The sequence below is a fragment of the Neophocaena asiaeorientalis genome, unplaced genomic scaffold (genome assembly GCF_003031525.2).
Source record: "Neophocaena asiaeorientalis asiaeorientalis breed wild unplaced genomic scaffold, Neophocaena_asiaeorientalis_V1.1 scaffold86, whole genome shotgun sequence".
Taxonomy (NCBI): Eukaryota; Metazoa; Chordata; class Mammalia; order Artiodactyla; family Phocoenidae; genus Neophocaena; species Neophocaena asiaeorientalis.
This window is the reverse complement of record NW_020175039.1, coordinates 7,892,547-7,912,796: the sequence shown is the minus strand read 5'-3', so window position 1 is coordinate 7,912,796 and position 20,250 is coordinate 7,892,547. Positions and strand designations below refer to the sequence as shown.

Below are 20,250 nucleotides of genomic sequence, written 5' to 3'. Positions count from 1 at the left end.
GTGTCTGAGTGTTCAAGAGCTAAAATGATAAGATACCAAATGATGGTTAAGGTAGAAACCAGAGTCTTTATATAAATCTATCACCAGACTATGTGCTACTCAGTATAATTTTAATTTGCAAGCCTTAAAAAATTTCCTTTCATCTGGGGCACTGCGTTGCAGTATTTGCATATTTATATGTTTTGCAGGGGTCTTGGCGGGTGGGAGAGTGATTAAAGGTAGTGGTGGTCATGACCCCTTTCTTTCTTCTGATGGATTAGAATGTAATAAACAACCCACAATCTCTACTAATTCTTTAATTCAACTCAATAGCATAGTGTGGTTAAGAACAGAAATTTTGGAGTCAGACCTTGGTTAGAATCATGGCTCCATTACTTGCTTGTCATTTAATCCTCGTGTAATGACTGGCTCATAGTAGGAAGAATAGTGTGACTAAGGGCATAAGACCAGGAAAGCAGAGGGCCTTCTCAGTGATACCAAGTAGTTGGGTAAGGTGTATTGGGCATATGCAGATTTGTACTCAGGGTAGTATCTAAAAGACAATCTGCATTTTCTCTTTTAATCTTCACAACAACCAGTGAAGTAGGCACTCTTGTTTCCATTTTACAGATAAGAGAATTGAGATTGAAAGACATTCATTAACATTTGCAAAATCTCATAGTTAACAGGTAGCTGAATTTGAACCCAGGGCTGCAGGAGTCTGTTTCCACATGCTATTCTGAATTAGGAAGGGCTTTGAATGATACGCTGAAGAGTTTATGCTTGATTTTGAAAGCGCCATGGAGCTGTTTATAATTTTGAGGAGCAGAGTGTCATAGGGACTGTGTTTTAGAAAGATTAATAGGACATCTGGGTATAGGATGGATTGGAAGGAGAAGGGACTAGAGATGGTACCAATTCTTTCGGTTGCAAGCAAAGAAAGCAGCTCTGGTTGTCTTCGACAGAAAGCAAACATATTGGTAGAGCAAGGGAGAGGGAAGAGTTAAACATTGTTTCAGTTCGAAGAGCATAGATGGGCAGCTTTTCTCTCTTATCTTTTTGCAGTTACCCACATACTTCCTTTGCCTGTCTTCCACTTTCTATCCCCTAATATGTAGAGTTCTCTTTTTCAGATAGCGGGACTAGTTTATGTGAGCAAAGGACTATGGTCATATTTGTAGTCTGTTCTCTACTCTTTGCCATGTACAAAAGTTACAGTTATTGATTTGCCCTGTAAAAGATGAGCCAGAAAACATAAGACAGTTTTAATTAGAAGTTTTAGGTTACTCTTAAACGATTCAAGTAAGATGTCTGAAAAAACATTGTGTTTAGATACCACTCTTAATCATGTGCCATACATTTCCCTCTTAACTTCTTGTTGAAATTTTTGTTTATATCACCAGCTTTTCTTAAAAGACATATATGAAAATAGAAATGCATTTGTTTTTAATTAAATACATGGCATGTGCAGAGTGAGGGAACTAATAAACACTGGATCACAGAATCTGCCCCCAAACACACAAGTTTCTTTGTTTCTTGGAGTAAAGATGCGTATGCTTTTCCTTTTCATCTATTCAAGGTCATAATCCTTGGATTTTGCTGATCTTTCTCCCCATTAAACATATAAGACTATATAGTGAAAGGGCATGACCTTCCACAGAGCAGAGAGGCCCTGGAACAGGGTCGGAGTTTTTTTAAGGAGCCAAGAGCCTATATCTGTAATAACCTAAGTAATCAAAAAGAAAAGAAAATAGACAATCCAATCCCAGGAATAAAATAAATTTAAATGCAGAAAAATATCCAGCTTGTCAATTGAATGTTTCTAAATAGAAAAATTTTGGCTTCTTCCGTTAGGCATTTGTATATCTCCAGCATCCATTTTTGAGAACATTTTGTTCTGAAAATCCTATGGGCACATTTCTCTGTGGGTCTCCAGGTTTCTAAATAAATGTGTTCTTGTTATTATGTTTACAAGTCATGACTGTACTTTAGTCAACCATGGTTTATCTCTGGAGGATAACTAGTACATTGCATTTGCTACATTCTTCCTTCTAGGATGGATAATCATTAAGGTAAACTAGATTGCAGAATACACTACTTAAAAAGCTGTAATTAGATTTTAATTGTCCCTGTGTCATATATGTTTGTGGATCTGCCGCTTCTTTTTCTGCAGTGATCACAAGGGGCAGAAATTTGATTCCGGCAAACAGTATATGGAGGCTTGATCGGAGTGTGCGTGTATCGTTGATGTATGTATAGGGCCAATTTCAGCTTGTAGAAAATGAGGCCCCATACGCTTAACAGATGCTCTTCTCTTGTTCTTTAGGGTTCCGCTATGGGAGTGATATCATTCCTTTCTCTAAAGTGGATGAGGAACAAATGAAATATAAATCGGAGGGGAAGTGCTTCTCTGTTTTGGGATTTTGTACATCTTCTCAGGTAAAGCACGTATTTGTCTACTAATTGTAAACAAAACAGATGAGCTTTTTTCTCATTATTTGAGATGGTGTGCTTTGGATTGGGCCTGTTATTTATAATATGTTTTTTTCACTTTTAGTTTTTCTAAAATGTAGTCTGGCGTGCTGCTATCCTTGATTTTTGAAGGTTAAAAATCAAGAGGTAGAGAAGTTGGCATAAGAAGTGAAAAGTCACTTCTTAACTTTGGTGTCGGTCATAGCTCATAGTAGCCTTAAAGAACCAGCATCCAGTTCTTTGCTATTGTATTGCTTTCTCTAACTGTTACGTGTACTGGAGTGTTTTACAGGAGTCAGGGTCTAGTTGGGTTTTGAATGACCGTAGATTTCTTAGAATATCATTGATTTATGCTAGTCACCCTTCTTCTCAACGCCCAACAAAGAGATCTAGGATACAAAAATTGTTCATTAGTCATATGTTTTTTAGACGGCAATACAGATCTACAAAAGAGACACAGTGGAAAATGCAGTAACTTACTGAAGGCTGTGGATACCATATACTATCCAAGAAAGAGTCATTAAAGATTCCCAGCAGTCTTAGATGAAATGTTCTTGAGGTAGGCAACCAAACAGAATGAATAAGTAGAAAGTGCATCTTTTCAGGCTCTATAGGGATGAAGAGATTTTTGTTGGTTCTAGAAGAACTCAAGTGAGAATTAAAATAAAAATAAATATAACCCAATATACCAGATTTAAATTTCTTCATGTTGCTCCAGCATGCAGTCTCTGTATAATTCAGCGTTAGAATAATTCAGTGAGGTGGGGAGAATGTTTTCCATCATATGCTCAAACTGTTAGATACAGAATAATTCAGTGAGGTGGGGAGAATGTTTTCCATCATATGCTCAAACTGTTAGATACAGAATAATTCAGTGAGGTGGGGAGAATGTTTTCCATCATATGCTCAAACTGATAGATACAGTTTTAAGACTCATAAACCAAAAATTGAGAGTATTTACTTAAAGTCGATACAGTTAATGGTGAGAATAAATACCTTTTGGAAGTTGAGTATCTCTAACAGTTCTCTAACAAATTACACTAAATGTGCTTTTCTTTAAAATTATTCACTTTGGGAGGTATATAAACTTAAATTTGGTTCTTAATGTCAGTGCTTATGAGTCTTTTCAGTGAAACAGAACCTCCATTCAGACCTATTTGTAGAAACTGGCTTATTGGGAACTGGGTCTGCCTAATTCCAGATAAGCAGAAAAGATCTAGCCAAAACTCCTATAACTGTAATTTAGGACTCAAAAAACAAATCATCTGTGCCATAGTAGGTGTGGGGACCTATTTAGTTAGATGGCAAAGCAAGAAAAAGTGAGCTGAAAAGGTACGTTTTCCATTTTAAAAGATTTTTATTGACTTAAAATTAACTTTTAAGTCATGAAGTGTTTTCTAAACCAACTTTCTGTTGTTTTTAAGCTCTAAATTATTTTTGTCTTAAGTGTAATATCAGACAGGTACAATAAAGATAGTCATAATAGCTACCATTTATTGAGTGATTATAATATTATAATCAATATACTAACCACTTTATATAAATTCCCATTTAATTCTTACTACAGTCCTCTCAGGTAGGTGCCGTGATATGTATTTTATACACTAGGATATTGAGGTTCAGCACTGTTAGGTAATTGGCCCAAGGTCCCCAGCTAGAAGGTGGTAGAGATGGGTTTTGAACCAGGTCTCTCTGACTCCAAAGCTATGCCATTAATCAGCTATAATCTGCCCACCAGATAGACAGGCTCATTTTTGAATAGTCTAGTTTTTACATACCTGCTTTTGTGTATTATGTTAACAAATGCATACACGTCATCTTAAGAACAAGGTTTTTCCATATCAACTAAGGTAAAGTATAAGTATGTACCTTATAATAAACTAGTAATTGGCTTTAAATTTAAGATCACATAGTTTTCCAGATTCCCTTAATCTGAGGGACACTAATATTTCTGGATTGAATTAGTGTGAAACTTTTCATAATATAAAATAGGTTTTTTTTGGTTTGGAATTTTTTTTTTTATGTCAGTTTTCCCAGCACCATTTATTGAAGAGGCTGTCCTTTCTCCACTGTACATTCCTGCCTCCTTTATCAAAGATAAGGTGTCCATATGTGCGTGGGTTTATCTCTGGGCTTTCTATCCTGTTCCACTGATCTATCTTTCTGTTTTTGTGCCAGTACCATACTGTCTTGATTACTGTTGCTTTGTAGTATAGTCTGAAGTCAGGGAGCCTGATTCCTCCAGCTTCAGGAGTCCTTTCAATTTGCCTTCTTCCATGTTGTCAGTGTTCTGGGTATCTAAGTATAGGATGGATCAGAATTTCCCCAAATGTCTGGCTGTCCTTTGAGAAGTCATTTAGGTACCTTAGGAAAAGGTATCATTAACTGTTCTTGAATCAGTCAAGAACTATTACAGATTCTAATAGGAGAGCAAATAAATCTATATGGATGTAGCAAACTGAAAATATAAGATTATTCCCATATTTTTTCAAATAATGGTTTTCAGATGGGGAATGGAAATGAAGATGGAGGTATTTGGCTTATATGGGCCTCACCCCCACACCTTTGGGACTCAGTTTTCCTGAGCTACTGTTACTATGAAAGTGCTCACAATTTCTCAGCTTAGAGTTGGGAGGGCAGAAAAAATATTTGAGAAGCATTGCCTCTCTTACGACACATTCTTATAAATACACTCCAGGCTCAAGATGACCTAGATCGAAGAGAAGTTGGTCTTGGTTGATAGAAGCAGGTGGTTATAATATTAGGAGCTCTTAGTATTCATCTTCTAGTCTTTGACTCCTCTGATACTGTGCTAGGTGAGTAATTTAAAGGACACATCGTACTCTAGTCTCTGCAGTTCATCAATGCCTTGTCATTGCTCTTAGGATGAAGTCCAAACCACTTAACTTTGCTCATAAGAGACTTCATGATCCGATCTTTGCTAATCTGACTCAGCTAACTTTTCAGCTTTCCCCCTTGCACTGTGGCACTGCGCTACTCCTAAAGCAGTGCCCCAAATGCACTATGTGTTTACGTCACTCCAGACTTAATCACCCTGTTCCCTCTGCTGGGGACACTTGTGCCAGGCTTCCATCTTAGTTCCTAAGTGTTGACTTAGGTGTCACCATTTGCAGAAGCCTTCGCTGACGCCTCATGACTAAGACAGCTGCCCTTCTTATGTGCTCTTGTAGCGCTGAACTATAATACTGTACTCTTGTGGGCTGGTAGCACTGTCTGGTAATACTCCACCGCAGTTAATTTCGTATGTATCTACACTCCTCAGGACAAGGCTACGTCCTATTCATTATTGTGTTTATAGCGCCCAGAACCATGTTTGACATAAACTAGGCACTCATACATTTGTTGTGTTTAAGTGATTTGAACCTCAAATAGTAAGTTGTTTCTAGTACCTGTGAATGTTTTCCAGTAAGAGCATTTTGAATGTAATTTCCTAGTAATGTGTGGCATTATGGTTTTTTGTGTTACTTATTTTGGATTGAAACCAGTTCTCTTCCTCACTTCCTCTTGTAGGTCCACATGAAATATTTTATGGGAAATCAAGTTCTAAAGGTCTTTGCAACAAAAGATGATGAGGTGAGTTGACAGTAGGTCTTTGAGGTAGTGCCATAGAATTGAATTGTCACTTTAAGTGAGTTGTTTGGGGCTTTTATAGTTTAAAATGACATTAATTCTTGCAATAGCAGTGGGAAAATTCACTGACCTTTAACTCTGAAAATGGAGAAATGATAAATGAATTTGTCATAGCATGAGCACAGGGCCTGAAGACATAGTTCTGCAATTGGAGATCAGGTGAGTATTAAAAACAAAAACATTTGAACAAATACATTTAAGTATGGGGATCTCATGGGCACAGGTTCAGGAAGGTTGGGGTCAGGTAAACATTTTCAGTTTCATAAACAGAACATTTAGTGCTGGCTTAAGCCACCTGAAGATGAGCTTCACTGACTCACGGGACTACTTCCATCATTGAGAAATTTGTCTTATCCCCCTTACCTCTTTCTTTTCATTATTTTCTTACATCCCCAAGAGATTCTGTTCGCAGGTTGGTTTCTGCCTAGCTAACAACCCGTGACTCTTGCATCCTACACTCACACCTGCCCTCTCTATAAATATTTTCTATGTAGTCTTCAAGTAAGAACTTGTTATTTCCTTGGAGATTTTGATGTTAACTGGAAGATTACCATCCAGTGTCTGTTTAAGACTACTTAGGTCTCCATGTTCCAGAAGTTACTTGCATTTGGAACTGGTAAACTGGATGTAGATGGCTTGTTTGGGGTCGGGGGAAGGGTGGTGATATAAGTGATCTAGTCCTCTTTTTCTCCTCACTTCTGAAGGGTAGCTGGCTGCTGATTCAGTGAATGGATATGCCATTATTCTATTAGAACAGTAAAATTAAGAGAAGAAAATGCTTGGCTCCCACTCAGTGTTAAATGGATTCATTAAAGCACAGTAGGTGTACGTGAATCCTCAAATTTGAGAACCCTAGTTCATGGATTTCTCCTGAATCAAATCCTAATGGGAATCAGGCAGTTCTAGTATCTATTGTGAACACAACTTAACTGCGTTTTTCACTTCTGCTGAGGTTTTAACTCCAACTTACTGTCCCTTTACCCAAAGAAAATTCTGATCACTTCATGTGATTGCTGGGTATGCAGTAAGGAAAGTCATATCACAAAGCTGTGTTGACACATATGATTCTCTAGACTTGCTGGCTCAGGTCAGGGCAGCATTGTGACTTGCATAATTCAAATCCAGCCTCATACAGACCCTATAGATCACAGGGTCACTTTGAGTCACTAAAGAAAAAAAAAACTTCATCTACTGATGGCAAAGGGCTACTCTTTGGTGTCAGTTCTTGATGTCATAGTCAAAGAATAATATTAACTAATTGGGGCTATGAGATAAGCAGGGGAGTAAAGAAACTATGTCATATGAGGACTTTGAGTAAAAGATTGCATGGAGAAGACTTGTGTGGGTAGGCAGGGGAGTAGGAGGGATGAGAGACAATAGCCTTCTTCAGATACTTAGAGGATTATCATATGGAATAGAAACTAAACTATGCTTCCTGCCAGAGGGTAAATTGGAACCAACAAGTGGTCATTTTGTTCAAGATGAAGAATTATTTTATCAACAAGGATTACTGTCTCCAGATGGATTGGTTCCTTGTGAGATGGTCAGTTCCCCATTCCTGTAAGTTTCTAAGCAGAGTCTCTACCAATCAGATGTTAGGAAGGGAATTCCTTCATCATGTAGGTTGTTAAACTAGATGAATACTTTTGTTTTTCAGCTCAAATATTCTATGATTCTATGAATATATTCCTTTTTAAAAATGTTTTCTCTTGGGCTTCTCTAGTGGCACAGTGGTTGAGAGTCCGCCTGCCGGTGCAGGGGACATGGGTTCGTGCCCCGGTCTGGGAGGATCCCACATGCCGCGGAGCGGCTGGGCCCGTGAGCCATGGCCGCTGAGCCTGTGCGTCCGGAGCCTGTGCTCTGCAATGGGAGAGGCCACAACGGTGAGAGGCCCACGTACCGCAAAAAAAAAAATGTTTTCTCTGGTCATTAGCATATAATTTTTTTTGTATGGAGAATCTACATTTTTATGTGCTGGTTTTCACTATGTGGAAGAGAATGGGAGAAGAGAAAGGGAAGGAAATGGAGCTTTAGTTGAGTTTCCCACAGGTGTAATATGGTGTTCTAGCTGCCACTCCGGACCCCATCCTTCCTTTTTTTTTTGCGGTACGTGGGCCTCTCGCTGTTGTGGCCTCTCCCGTTGCAGAGCACAGGCTCCAGATCCGCAGGCTCAGCGGCCATGGCTCACGGGCCCAGCCGCTCCGTGGCATGTGGGATCTTCCCAGACCAGGGCACGAACCCGTGTCCCCTGCATCAGCAGGCAGACTCTCAACCACTGCGCCACCAGGGAAGCCCCATCCTTCCTTCTTTAAGTATCCCAGTTGGTCCTATCAAAGACACCTAAATAAAAACTTGCAAACAAATTGGAAGTAATCTCTTCTAATCACTTCTTCGTCGTGCTTATCTGGCCTCTCTTATGGGACTTGTTAGAATATATACATTCTGTATTTGGTACACATCTCATTTCTGCTAGTAAAGCAGCTCAGTGAGATCAGGGACTCAACTTTGTTTTCTTACATTGCCAAAGATAGTGCTTAGCCAAGAGTAGGCACAAAGTAAATATTCCTTGAATTGAACTGAAAAGGTAATCAATCTGTCATGAAATCTATAGAGGTTTTTGATGACTAGGTATTGATGTCATAGGTTTTTAGTGGAGGAGATTGAATACACATAGCTAACTTTGATAAAGGTTAGCTGTAACACTGAGAAAAGTACAAAGTTTTTGGGGAGTTATGGGGAGGGAGAGAGCTGAGTAAAGCAAATCTGAAATGGAGAGCTTGTCAATTTACTGGGCCTTGAAAATAGGTTAGAAGCTTGAGAGCCAGAGATTTGGAGAGAGCATTCTAGTGAGGAGGAAACTGTACAAGCAAAAAGCTCCCGAGTTGGGAGACTACAAGACTTGCCCGTGAATAATGATCAGCTCTACCAAGGCAGGGATAGAGGAACCCTTGGAGGTTTTTATGGAAGAGAGTGACGTGATCAGCTCTAGGAACAGAGGAGGCAGTGATGGAACAGAACAGATAAAATTTGAAAGACGGCATAGAGGTAGACTTGGTAGAGTGTGGTGAACACTTGAAGGTGAGGGGCTGTAGGCAGGCATCATCAGCTGTAGGGCTTCTCATTTGGTTGACTGGGAGGTGGTGTTAGTGGAAGCAGGGAGCACAGGAGGAGAAGAGGGGGAAGACAGGAAGCTTAGTTTTGGTCATGGATAGTTTGAGATACCTAAGATATAACTGTACGAGTTAATCTACCAGCTAGTGGGCGATATAAGCCTGGATCTCAGGAGAGTTTTTTTTTTAAATCTTTCTTTTTAAATATTTATTTATTTATTTTTGGCTGCATTGGTCTTCGTTGCTGCGCACGGGCTTTCTCTAGTTGGGGCGACTGGGGGCTGCTCTTTGTTGCGGTGCGCGGGCTTCTCATTGCGGTGGCTTCTCTTGTTGCAGGGCACGAGCTCTAGGCATGCAGGCTTCAATAGTTGTGGCATGCAGGCTCAGTAGTTGTGGCTTGCAGGCTGTAGAGCACAGGCTCAGTAGTTGTGGCGCACAGGCTTAGTTGCTCTGCGGCATGTGGCATCTTCCCGGACCAGGGCTCGAACCCGTGTCTCCTGCACTGGCAGGTGGATTCTTAACCACTGCGCCACCAGGGAAGTCCCTTGGGAGAGTTTTAAAGCTGAATATACAGACTTTTGATTCATCAACTCATGGGACTGGATAAAATAAATAGTTGCGAAAGTAGAGTTTTAGAGTGAGAGGAGGAGAGAAAGGCTAAGAGCAGAATTTCAAGATTAGTTGGAAGAACAGAAGAGCTGGGGGAGGAGTGGTGTACAGAAGTAGAATAACAGGGCAGAGTGTTGCTTCTGAAGCCAAAGAAGGAGAAAGTGTAGAGAAAGAGAGATGGTCAGATGCTACTGATAGATCAAGCAAATAGAATGCGGACTAAGAGTTAGGCAATTTGGAGATCATGGGGGACTTCAGAGGATAATTTCAGTAAGGAAGTGGGTCAGTAGCTTGGTTAGATTGAAGAATAATTGTGTTCTAAGCAGTGAAACAGCAAGATTATTATTTCATGAAATGTAAAGATGAAGGGAAAGAAAGTTATAGATACTAATTTGTGGAGAGAGGGACAAAGAAAGGTTTTGTTTAGAGTGAGGGTGTGAATTCAGAGGAGAAGGAAAATTGAAGGAATGAGAGAATATAATGAAGAAAAGTTCCAGAAGAGGTACAGTAAATGTGATTAAATGCAGGTGTGTACAGTGTAGCCTTAAAGTGGTTAGAGGGGCACTTACAATCTAAAACAGGAAGAAAGCGAATAACCGTCTCGTAAGTATTGTGCTGTGAAAATCCTCACGTGTTTGATACGTGTTAACACATGCATCTTTCTTGCTAGGCGGCAGCAGTTGCCCTTTCCTCCCTGATTCATGCTTTGGATGAATTGGACATGGTGGCCATAGTTCGATATGCTTATGACAGAAGAGCTAATCCTCAAGTTGGCGTGGCTTTTCCTTATATCAGGGACACCTATGAGGTAAACCTGAAAGTCTTTTATTCATATTAATTTTTTTCCCTTCGGTTCCTTTATAAACAATGCTTCTCAACTGTTAACGTGCATGAGAATTACTTGGCGGATCTTGTTAAAATGCAGTTTCTGATTTTGTAGGTCTGGGGTGGGGTCCTGAGATTCTGCATTTCTCACCAACTCCCACGTAATGCTGTTGCTGCTGGTCTGTGAACCACACTTTCAGATGCAGTGAAAGGACATGAATTATAAGAGGATGCAAAGAGCTTCTTATTAAATCAAATCAGTAAACGTTAACCGTGATCTTCTGTTTGCCCAGTCCAGGGACCTTCTCTCCATTCTCATCCTTCTTGACTTCTCATAACCTAAAGGGAGTACAGATTACCTCCCTTTTTACAACAGCCTTTAGTGTGGATAAAGGTTGAGGGTGTGATTTTCTTGTGATCCTGGTGAAGTTCCGTTTTCCTAGGGCTCTCCTGTTTAAAATACAGGTCTAGATCCCTCGCCATTTCCCGTTTCTCAGAGAACTCACTGTAGCAGAAATGGAACGAGAAGGCAGATATCTTGACTTCCACATCAGCTTGCCAGTCACCTTGACTCTCTCATTTGTTGTGTTGGTCATGCATTTTGTAGGTATTCTTTGATAGTCTTTCTTTTAAGCGTTTCTTTTATGTTTAATATTCTTTGTACTGTTTGCAGTTGTGTACAGCTAATCACAGAAATCGGAACACTTCATTCTCCATGTCCCAGACTTGAGCCGTCTGATTTTTGAAATCCTTTCGTTGTGCCACTTTCACAGTGTTTGAGATCAACTTTAAATTTTTTCCATTAATTCAGTTGTTTCTGTTTTTACCTCCACTCTTTCTCATTAGTGTTTAGTGTACGTACAGCTGCCTTTCATGGAAGACTTGCGGCAGTACATGTTTTCATCCTTGAAAAATAATAGGAAATGCACTCCCACAGGTGAGTTTATTTCCATTTTGCTCACTGATTGTCTCTAAACACAGATTGTTTTGGGGAAATCACCTGCCTTTAGTCATGGTTTGGGGCTAGGATTTCACAGGGTGGAGTTACAGTTGACCCTTGAACAATGAAGAGGTTAGGGGCACCACTCCCCCCAGTCGAAAGTCCACGTATAGCTTTACAGTTGGCCCTCGGTATCCATGGTTCTGTATCTGCAGATTCAACCAATCTCAGATTGTGTAGTAATGTACATATATACTTATAATCCACATATAAGTGTATCTGAGCATGTTGTTCAAGGGTCAACTGTAGTTGGATTCCAGTCACACTCATATATGGTAATGATGAAGGTGATTTTTTTCCAATAGCAGGGATAGTTTGCTCCAAACATTGTCTAGTTTCCCCCTTCTGACTTAGAGCTTGTATCTGGGGGGCAGCTTGCTGGAAATGGATGTACATTCTTTAATTGTGAGCAGAAGGTTTGCCCTCTACTGAAGTGAACTGACATGTGGTATCAAACCTGTGACTAGTGTCCTATGTAAAATACGATGTAACTTTAACCAGAAAGTGACAATGCTGTAGATGCCCTTTTCTCTTTGCCCTTTCTTCACAGTTTACATTATCAGTGCAAGTCCTGTTCCAGGAGTTACTGGGAGCTTAACGAGAAGAGGTCTTTATTAAGCATCTGACTGCAAATGTCAGGGTGCTACCCAGAGCGCTTCTCACACACAGATCCTGTCTTCCAGGAATCTCAGTTTACGACAGTTATCGTAAGATATACCAGTGGGCTGAATGTAGAGAACATACCAAAAGGAACACAAAATGATGAGTAGATGTTTTAGTTGACAAGTTGAAATCTGCATCAGTGTAGGATTAGGGAATTGTGAGGTGAGTCTCAGAACTGGGTGCCCTCTGTACATTGGGAGCGGTGTGCAGGGCAAAAGCTAAGAATCAAATGGGCCCCTAGGGCTTGTATCTTTACCTTCCAGAAATGAGTCTCTCTGCATCACGTGGAACCAGGCATGGACTTGAATGTGTAGAGGGTGCCAGCGTGTTACAGTATTCTGTCTCTTCCTCTCGGTAATTCCAAACTTTAAATGAGAAGAACATTTAAAGAAGAGAACTTTGTTGAGAGATTACCTTATAGATATAAATCACTCAGGATCTAAAACATTAAGTATTTTTCTATCTGTTGCTTTATATTGTGTGAGTTCTGTGACATTTTTGTTTGCATTTGCTCCATTGGAAAAACGGATCATTAAAATTGTTTGGCGTATTTCCCAAGTCAGCATTTATGTAGGGGTGTGTAATGCCAGCATAGTCTGGCCTGATACTAGCCTGTCATAGCAGATGGAAATCACCAAATATTCACCCACACAGGTACCACCTGCTTCCTATTACCGGGTGGACCCTGCAGTAGTCAGCTTGAGATGGTGCCTGAAACCTCCCTTGGAAACTCCAAAAATGGGACAGAAATGTCTCATGATAAATATCTGTATGCTCGTTCATTTTGTAGTAGCTGTCCAAAAGGGATATTTGAAAAGGTGAAGAATAGAAGCATAATGAACTTTTAGGAACTGCTTACTCTTTTCTGCCTTTTGCCCAGTGACTGTGAATGATCCCAAAATTGCACTTCGGTTTTAATAGCTGAACTGCCATATGAATCAGCAGAATGAAAGTTACACGTGGCAGTTTAGGTAGAAACATTTTTGGGAGAGTTGCCTTTCATCCACATTGCTTTGGGCTGTGTTGTTTTCACTGACTTGGTAGATTTTTATCGGGGAGAACTTGCTTCCTATCTGGTATTAGACATAAAGAAGAGGACGTCATGTTTCTGCTCTCGAGGATCCTTAGAATTTGAATGGAGTGGGGTAAGACATGTATGCAGGACTTTTTTCCAAAGAAGACATACATACGCGTGGCCAACAGACACATGAAAAGATGCTCAGCATCACTAATCATTAGGGAAATGCAAATTAAAACCACACCTGTCAGAATAGCTATCATCAAAAAGACAACAAATAACATGTGTTTGCAAGGATGTGGAGAAAAGGGAACCCTTGAGCACTGTTGTTGGAATGTAAATTGGTACAACCACTATGGAAAACAGTATGGAAGTTTCCCAAAAAATTAAAAAATAGAACTACCATATGATCCAGCAGTTCTACTTCTGGGTATTTTCCCAAAGAAAACAAAAAGACGAACTCAAAAAGATATATGCATGTGCATGCCTATGTTCATTGCCACATTATTTACAGTAGCCAAGTTATGGGAGCAACCTAAGTGTCCATCAATAAATGAATGGACAAAGAAGATGTGATACACGCGCACACACACACACACACACACACACACACACACAGAATGGAGTGTTACTTAGCCATAAAAAAGAATGAAATCTTGCCATTTGCCACAACATGGATGGACCTAGAAGGTATTATTCTAGGTGAAATAAGTCCGACAGGGAAAGACAAATACCATATGATTTCACTTAAATGTGGAATCTAAAAAACAAAACGAATGAACGAATAAAACAGAAACAGACTCTTAGATACAGAGAACAAACTGGGGGGTTGCTAGAGTGGAGTGGAGTAAGGGGATGAGTGAAATAGGTGAGGGGGATTAAGAGGTACCAACTTCGAGTTATAAATAAGTCACAGGAATAAAATGTACAGCATGGGGAATATAGTCTATAATGTAATAACTTTGTATGGTGACAGATGGTAACTAGACTTATCATGTTGGTCATTTTGTAATGTACAGAAATATTGAATCACTACGTTGTACACCTGGAACTAACGTAGTGTTGTAGATCAATTATACTTCAATTAAAAAAAAGATTTAAAAAAACGACATGCACACAGGTCTGTGTGATTAGCGCCATGAGGTTTGTGAGAGAAACTCATTCATTGTGAAAGAACTCATTCTGACTTGGGGAGACTGTAAAGGAATCCACTCACTCTGGTCCAATGGCGTCTTCCTGTTAAGTTGGTATACTCTGATACAGGTAATGTTAAATCCTTATAAAGCTAATGCTTCATTTCCAAAGGCATTTTCCTTTTCTTTTTTAATGTTATTCTCCTTTGCCAGTTACCAGTTTTTTTAATGTCAACTCAATGAATACTGAGTATTTTGAATTAGCATATGGAAAGTGGGTTTTGTATGGCTCTGGTGCATTTTTCTTGAACAAACTCTTTTGCTTTGGTAGGATATTCCACTATCAAAAGTTCATTAGAGCTGGGAAGTACCTAAAAGACTAGCTACTCTAAATAGCTCTCTTTGCAAATAAGAAGACCAAGGCTCAAGTAAAGAAATGATTTGCATAACTAGAGAGTATTTTTGGCAGGGCCAGGACTGAATATCCTGCCAGTATTGCTGTGAATATCTGTGAATGGAAAGCATTTGTTTTGGAGACTAATGGAGGTAATCATTATTTCCTTTTGCTGCTCTGTTTATCCTTGTCTTAGAGGCGCAGTTGAGTGCTGTTGATGCTTTGATTGACTCCATGAGCTTGGTAAAGAAAGACGAAGAGGAGGGCACCATTGAAGACTTATTTCCAACCAGCAAAATCCCAAATCCTCAATTTCAGAGATTATTTCAGGTGAGAGAGGAAAGGTGAACCAGTCATAATTTTTTTAGATGAAAGAGAGCTAAGTGAGAAGTTAGGGTAATTGGCTGGTCCCAGTCAAACTGAGGGCTCAGTTGCTCTGTCTATTTAATGGAAGAATAACACCTTTCTCTACCTACTGAAAAAAGATTTAAAAAATACTCTGGGCTTTTAGAAAGAAAGAAGTAAAGTTAGGATGTTTTAAATTTTTTTTCTGGGAGAAGGCTAGATTTTTTTTTTTTTTAACAGGAGGGCTATTCTTCTTTTATGCTTCTTTTATGCTTTTTACTGGGTTTCTTCCTCTGTTTTATGTGAATGAGACTTTTCCTTGTTTTTTTTTTTTTTAATATCCAAATAGGAGGGGGTTTTTTATGAACTGTGTAATATGTAACCACTATTAGGGAAGAAGTATTAGAGGTCAGAGAGGTTATAGTATGAACTTATTAAAGAGTAGCTAAAATAAAGAAAAATATAAAATATAAATTTCTGAGTCTTGGTACAAAGGAACTAGAGGATGGACATTGGATTAAGGGAAGCTGGGTAACTTGACAAGAGAGCTGATTTGTGTGAAGGAAGGGGAGGAATGGACCAAGGATGAAGTGGTAGGGCTATCCCAACCCTGGAATAACCTGGTGAAAGCAGGACATAAGCTTCTCTGAACCCCACAAACGTGAAAAAAATCACAAGCAGCTTTGCCAGGCAAACTTTTCCCCTCGGGCAATGGAGGGCCTACTGCTGTGGCAGGTGTGGGGAGGCGGGGAGGTGGGAAAGGAGGCTGCATGTTGGGGAGTTCCTTGATTGCCCCTTTTGACTCATTTCTCAAAGCATCCTTAACTAACTCAAGTCCGTGTTAGAGCCTGTTGTGATTTTGAGGGATCTTCTACTCAGAAGAAACTGCCTGGTTTTTTGATGTTTGTAATTTTAAAAAAATCTTTTTTTCTAAAATCAGAACTATGAAGATTAACAGGTCAAGACCTGACTCAGTGAATACTTTCGTATTCTGAGTGTAATCAAGTATAAATTACTTGTATACATTTCTTTGAGGTTTTTGACAAGTAGACTTCAAGACCTGAAGGCCTTTGCCATTTGTAGAGAAGGGAGGAGCAGACTAGTTGGTGTGGAAACCTTGCAAAAACAGGTCACTATGGTGAAAAGTAGAAACTTCTAATACTTGGCAGATACCAAGGGTAGGTACTATTATCTTCAACAAATATTTGTTGTATTAATGAACAGATGCAAGCCATAAGTGCAGGCATTGTTATCTTTTTTTCATTATTATCTTTTAAAGCTTTAAGAACTGGCAACTTTGATTTTTACAACCTACCAACTTTGTTTTCTTTTGTAGGGGAGAGTTTTTCTTTTTTTACTTTTTTTTTTTAACATCTTTTTTGGAGTATGATTGCTTTACAATGTTGTGTTAGTTTCTGCTGTGTAGCAAAGTGAATCACCTATATGTATACATATATCCCCATATCCCCTCCCACTTGCGTCTCCCTCTCACCCTCCCTATCTCACCCATCTAGGTGGTCACAAAGCACCTAGCGAGCTGATCTGCCTATGTGATGCAGCTGCTTCCCACTAGCTATGTATTTTACGTTTGGTAGTGTATATATGTCAGCGCTACTCCCTCACTTCGTCCCAGCTTACCCTTCCCCATCTCTGTGTCCTCAAGTCCGTTCTCTACATCTGTATCTTTATTCCTGTCCTGTCCATAGGTTCATCAGAACCATTTTTAATTTTTAGATTCCATATATATGTGTTAGCATGCAGTATGTGTTTTTCTCCTTCTGACTTACTTCACTCCGTGTGACAGACTCTAGGTCCATCCACCTCACTACAAATAACTCAATTTCGTTTCTTTTTATGGCTGAGTAATATTCCGTTGTATATATGTGCCACATCTTCTTCATCCATTCATCTGTCGATGAACCCTTAGGTTGCTTCCATGTCCTGGCTATTGTAAATAGTGCTGCAGTGAACATCGTGGTACATGACTCGTTTTGAATTACTGCTTTCTCAGGGTATATGCCCAGTAGTGGAATTGCTCGGTCATGTGGTATTAGTTTTTTAAAGGAAACTCTATACTGTTCTCCATATTGGCTGTATCAATTTACATTCCCACCAACAGTGCAGGAAGGTTCCTTTTTTTCCACACCGTCTCCAGCATTTATTGTTTGTAGATTTTTTGATGATGGCCATTCTGACTGGTGTGAGATGATACCTCATTACAGTTTAGATTTGCATTTCTCTAATGATTAGTGATATTGAGCATCCTTTCATGTGTTTGTTGGTAATCTATATATCTTCTTTAGGGAAATGTCTGTTGAGGTCCTCTGCCTGTTTTTGGATCAGGTTGTTTTTTTGATATTGAGCTGCATGAGCTGCTTGTATATTTTGTTGATTAATCCTTTGTCAGTTCCTTCGTTTGCAAGTATTTTCTCCCATTCTGAGGGTTGTCTTCTCGTCTTGTTTATGGTTTCCTCTGCTGTGCAAAAGCTTTTGAGTTTCCTCATGTCCCATTTGTTTATTTTTGTTTTTATTTCCATTTCTCTAGGTGGTGGGTCGAAAAGGAACTTGCTGTGATTTATGTCATAAAGTGTTCTGCCTGTGTTTTCCTCTAAGAGTATTATACTGTCTGGCCTTACATTTAGGTCTTTAATCCATTTTGAGTTTATTTTTGTGTATGGCGTTAGGGAGTGTTCTAATTTCATTCTTTGACATGTAGCTCTCCAGTTTTCCCAGCACCACTGATTGAAGAGGCTGTCTTTTCTGCATTGTATATTCTTGCCTCCTTTATAAAGGATAAGATGACCCTATGTGTGTGGGTTTATCTCTGGGCTTTTTATCCTGTTCCATTCATCTATATTTCTGTTTTTGTGCCAGTACCATACTGTCTTGATTACTGTAGCTTGGTAGTATAGTCTGAAGTCCTGGAGCCTGATTCCTCCAGCTCTGTTTTTCTTTCTCAAGATTGCTTTGGCCATTCGGGGTCTTTTGTGTTTCCATACAAATTGTGAAATTTTTTGTTCTAGTTCTGTGAAGGATGCCATTGGTAGTTTGATAGGGACACTGAATCTGTAGATTGCTTTGGGGAGTATAGTCATGTTCACAATATTGATTCTTCCAATCCAAGAACATGGTATATCTCTCCATCTGTTTGTATTGTCTTTTTTTTTCTCTTTAAAAACTTTAGTGGGCTTCCCTGGTGGTGCAGTGGTTGAGAGTCTGCCTGCCGATGCAGGGGACACGGGTTCATGCCCCGGTCCAGGAACATCCCACATGTCGCGGAGCGGCTGGGCCCGTGAGCCATGGCCGCTGGACCTGCGCATCCGGAGCCTGTGCTCCGCAGCGGGAGACGCCACAACAGTGAGAGGCCCACGTACTGCAAAAAAAAAAAAAAAAACTTCAGCAAAATTTATTTGCATACAGAGTGCTCATTAAACTTTTTTAAAATTTTTTCATTAAAACAGTCCACACCCTTTGTTGACACTGGTTTCTGTTGTTCTAAGTACTTGAAAACAACAAATGGCATTTTCTTAATTAAGAGAATTTTTATTAACACAAGTTGCCTTTGCATGTACAGTCCAGCTTATTGAGGTTTTGTCCTGCGTAGGCTCAGAGTCGGAAGGTCTAATGTTCTGCCTTCTGGCAGGGAAGATGTTTGTATCATCTTTAATTTCTTTCATCAATGTCTTATAGTTTTCTGCATACAGGTCTTTTGTGTCCTTAGATAGGTTTATTCCTAGGTATTTTATTCTTTTTGTTGCAGTGGTAAATGGGATTGTTTCCTTAATTTCTCTTTCTGATTTTTCATTATTAGTGTATGAGAATGCAAGAGATTTCTGTGCATTAATTTTGTATCCTTCCACTTTAACAAATTCATTGATTAGCTCTAGTAGTTATCTGGTAGCATCTTTAGGATTCTCTATGTATAGTATCATGTCATCTGCAAACAGTGACAGTTTTACTTCTCGTTTTCCAATTTGGATTCCTTTTATTTCTTTTTCTTCTCTGATTGCTGTGGCTAAAACTTCCAAAACTATGTTAAATAATAGTGGTGAGAGTGGGCAACCTTGTCTTTTTCCTGATCTTAGAGGAAATGGGTTCAGTTTTTCACCATGGTTGTCCATTTTATTGGCATATAGTTGCTTGTAGTAATCTCATGATCCTTTGTATTTCTGCAGTGTCAGTTGTTACTTCTTCATTTCTAATTCTATTGATTTGAGTCTTCTCCCTCTTTATCAGTGAGTCTGGCTAATGGTTTATCAATTTTATCTTCTCAAAGAACCAGTTTTAGTTTTATTGATCTTTGCTATCATTTCCTTCATTTCTTGTTCATTTATTTCTAATCTGATCTTTATGATTTCTTTCCTTCTGCTAACTTTTAGGGTTTTTTTGTTCTTCTTTCTCTAATTACTTTAGGTGTAGCGTTAGGTTGTTTGAGATGTTTCTTATTTCTTGAGGTAGGATTGTATTGCTATAAACTTCCCTCTTAGACCTGCTTTTGCTGCATCCCATAGGTTTTGGGTCATTGTGTTTTCATTGTCATTTGTTTCTAGGTATTTTTTCATTTCCTCTTTGATTTCTTCAGTGATCTCTTGGTTATTTAGTAGTGTATTGTTTAGCCTCCATGTGTTTGTATTTTTTACAGTTTTTTTTTCCTGTAATTTATGTCTAGTCTCATAGCAGTGTGGTCAGAAAAGATACTTGATACGATTTCAATTTTCTTAAATTTACCAAGGCTTGATTTGTGACCCAACATATGATCTGTCCTGGAGAATGTTCCATGAGCACTTGAGAAGAAAGGGTATTCTGTTGTTTTTGGATGGAATGTCCTATAAACATCAGTTAAGTCCCTCTTGTTTAATGTGTCATTTAAAGCTTGTGTTTCCTTATTTATTTTCATTTTTGGTGATCTGTCCATTGGTGAAAGTGGGGTATTAAAGTCCCCCACTGTTATCATGTTACTGTCGATTTCTCCTTTTATGGCTGTTAGCATTTGCCTTATGTATTAAGGTGCTCCTGTGTTGGGTGCATAAATATTTACAATTGTTGTATCT

General features: G+C 39.2%; 1 protein-coding gene across 5 annotated transcripts in view; it reads left to right on the top strand.

Annotated features, from left to right (window-relative positions):
* Nucleotides 1–20,250, top strand: part of XRCC5 (X-ray repair cross complementing 5) — a 97,508-nt gene that overhangs the window by 17,529 nt on the left and 59,729 nt on the right. For all 5 annotated transcript variants that reach the window (XM_024763224.1, XM_024763221.1, XM_024763223.1 and 2 more), the window contains exons 9-13: nt 2,306–2,418; nt 5,983–6,045; nt 10,492–10,629; nt 11,493–11,583; nt 15,051–15,184. In XM_024763224.1, the coding sequence (XP_024618992.1) occupies nt 2,306–2,418; nt 5,983–6,045; nt 10,492–10,629; nt 11,493–11,583; nt 15,051–15,184 (539 nt within the window). The remainder of the gene's footprint in view (nt 1–2,305; nt 2,419–5,982; nt 6,046–10,491; nt 10,630–11,492; nt 11,584–15,050; nt 15,185–20,250) is intronic.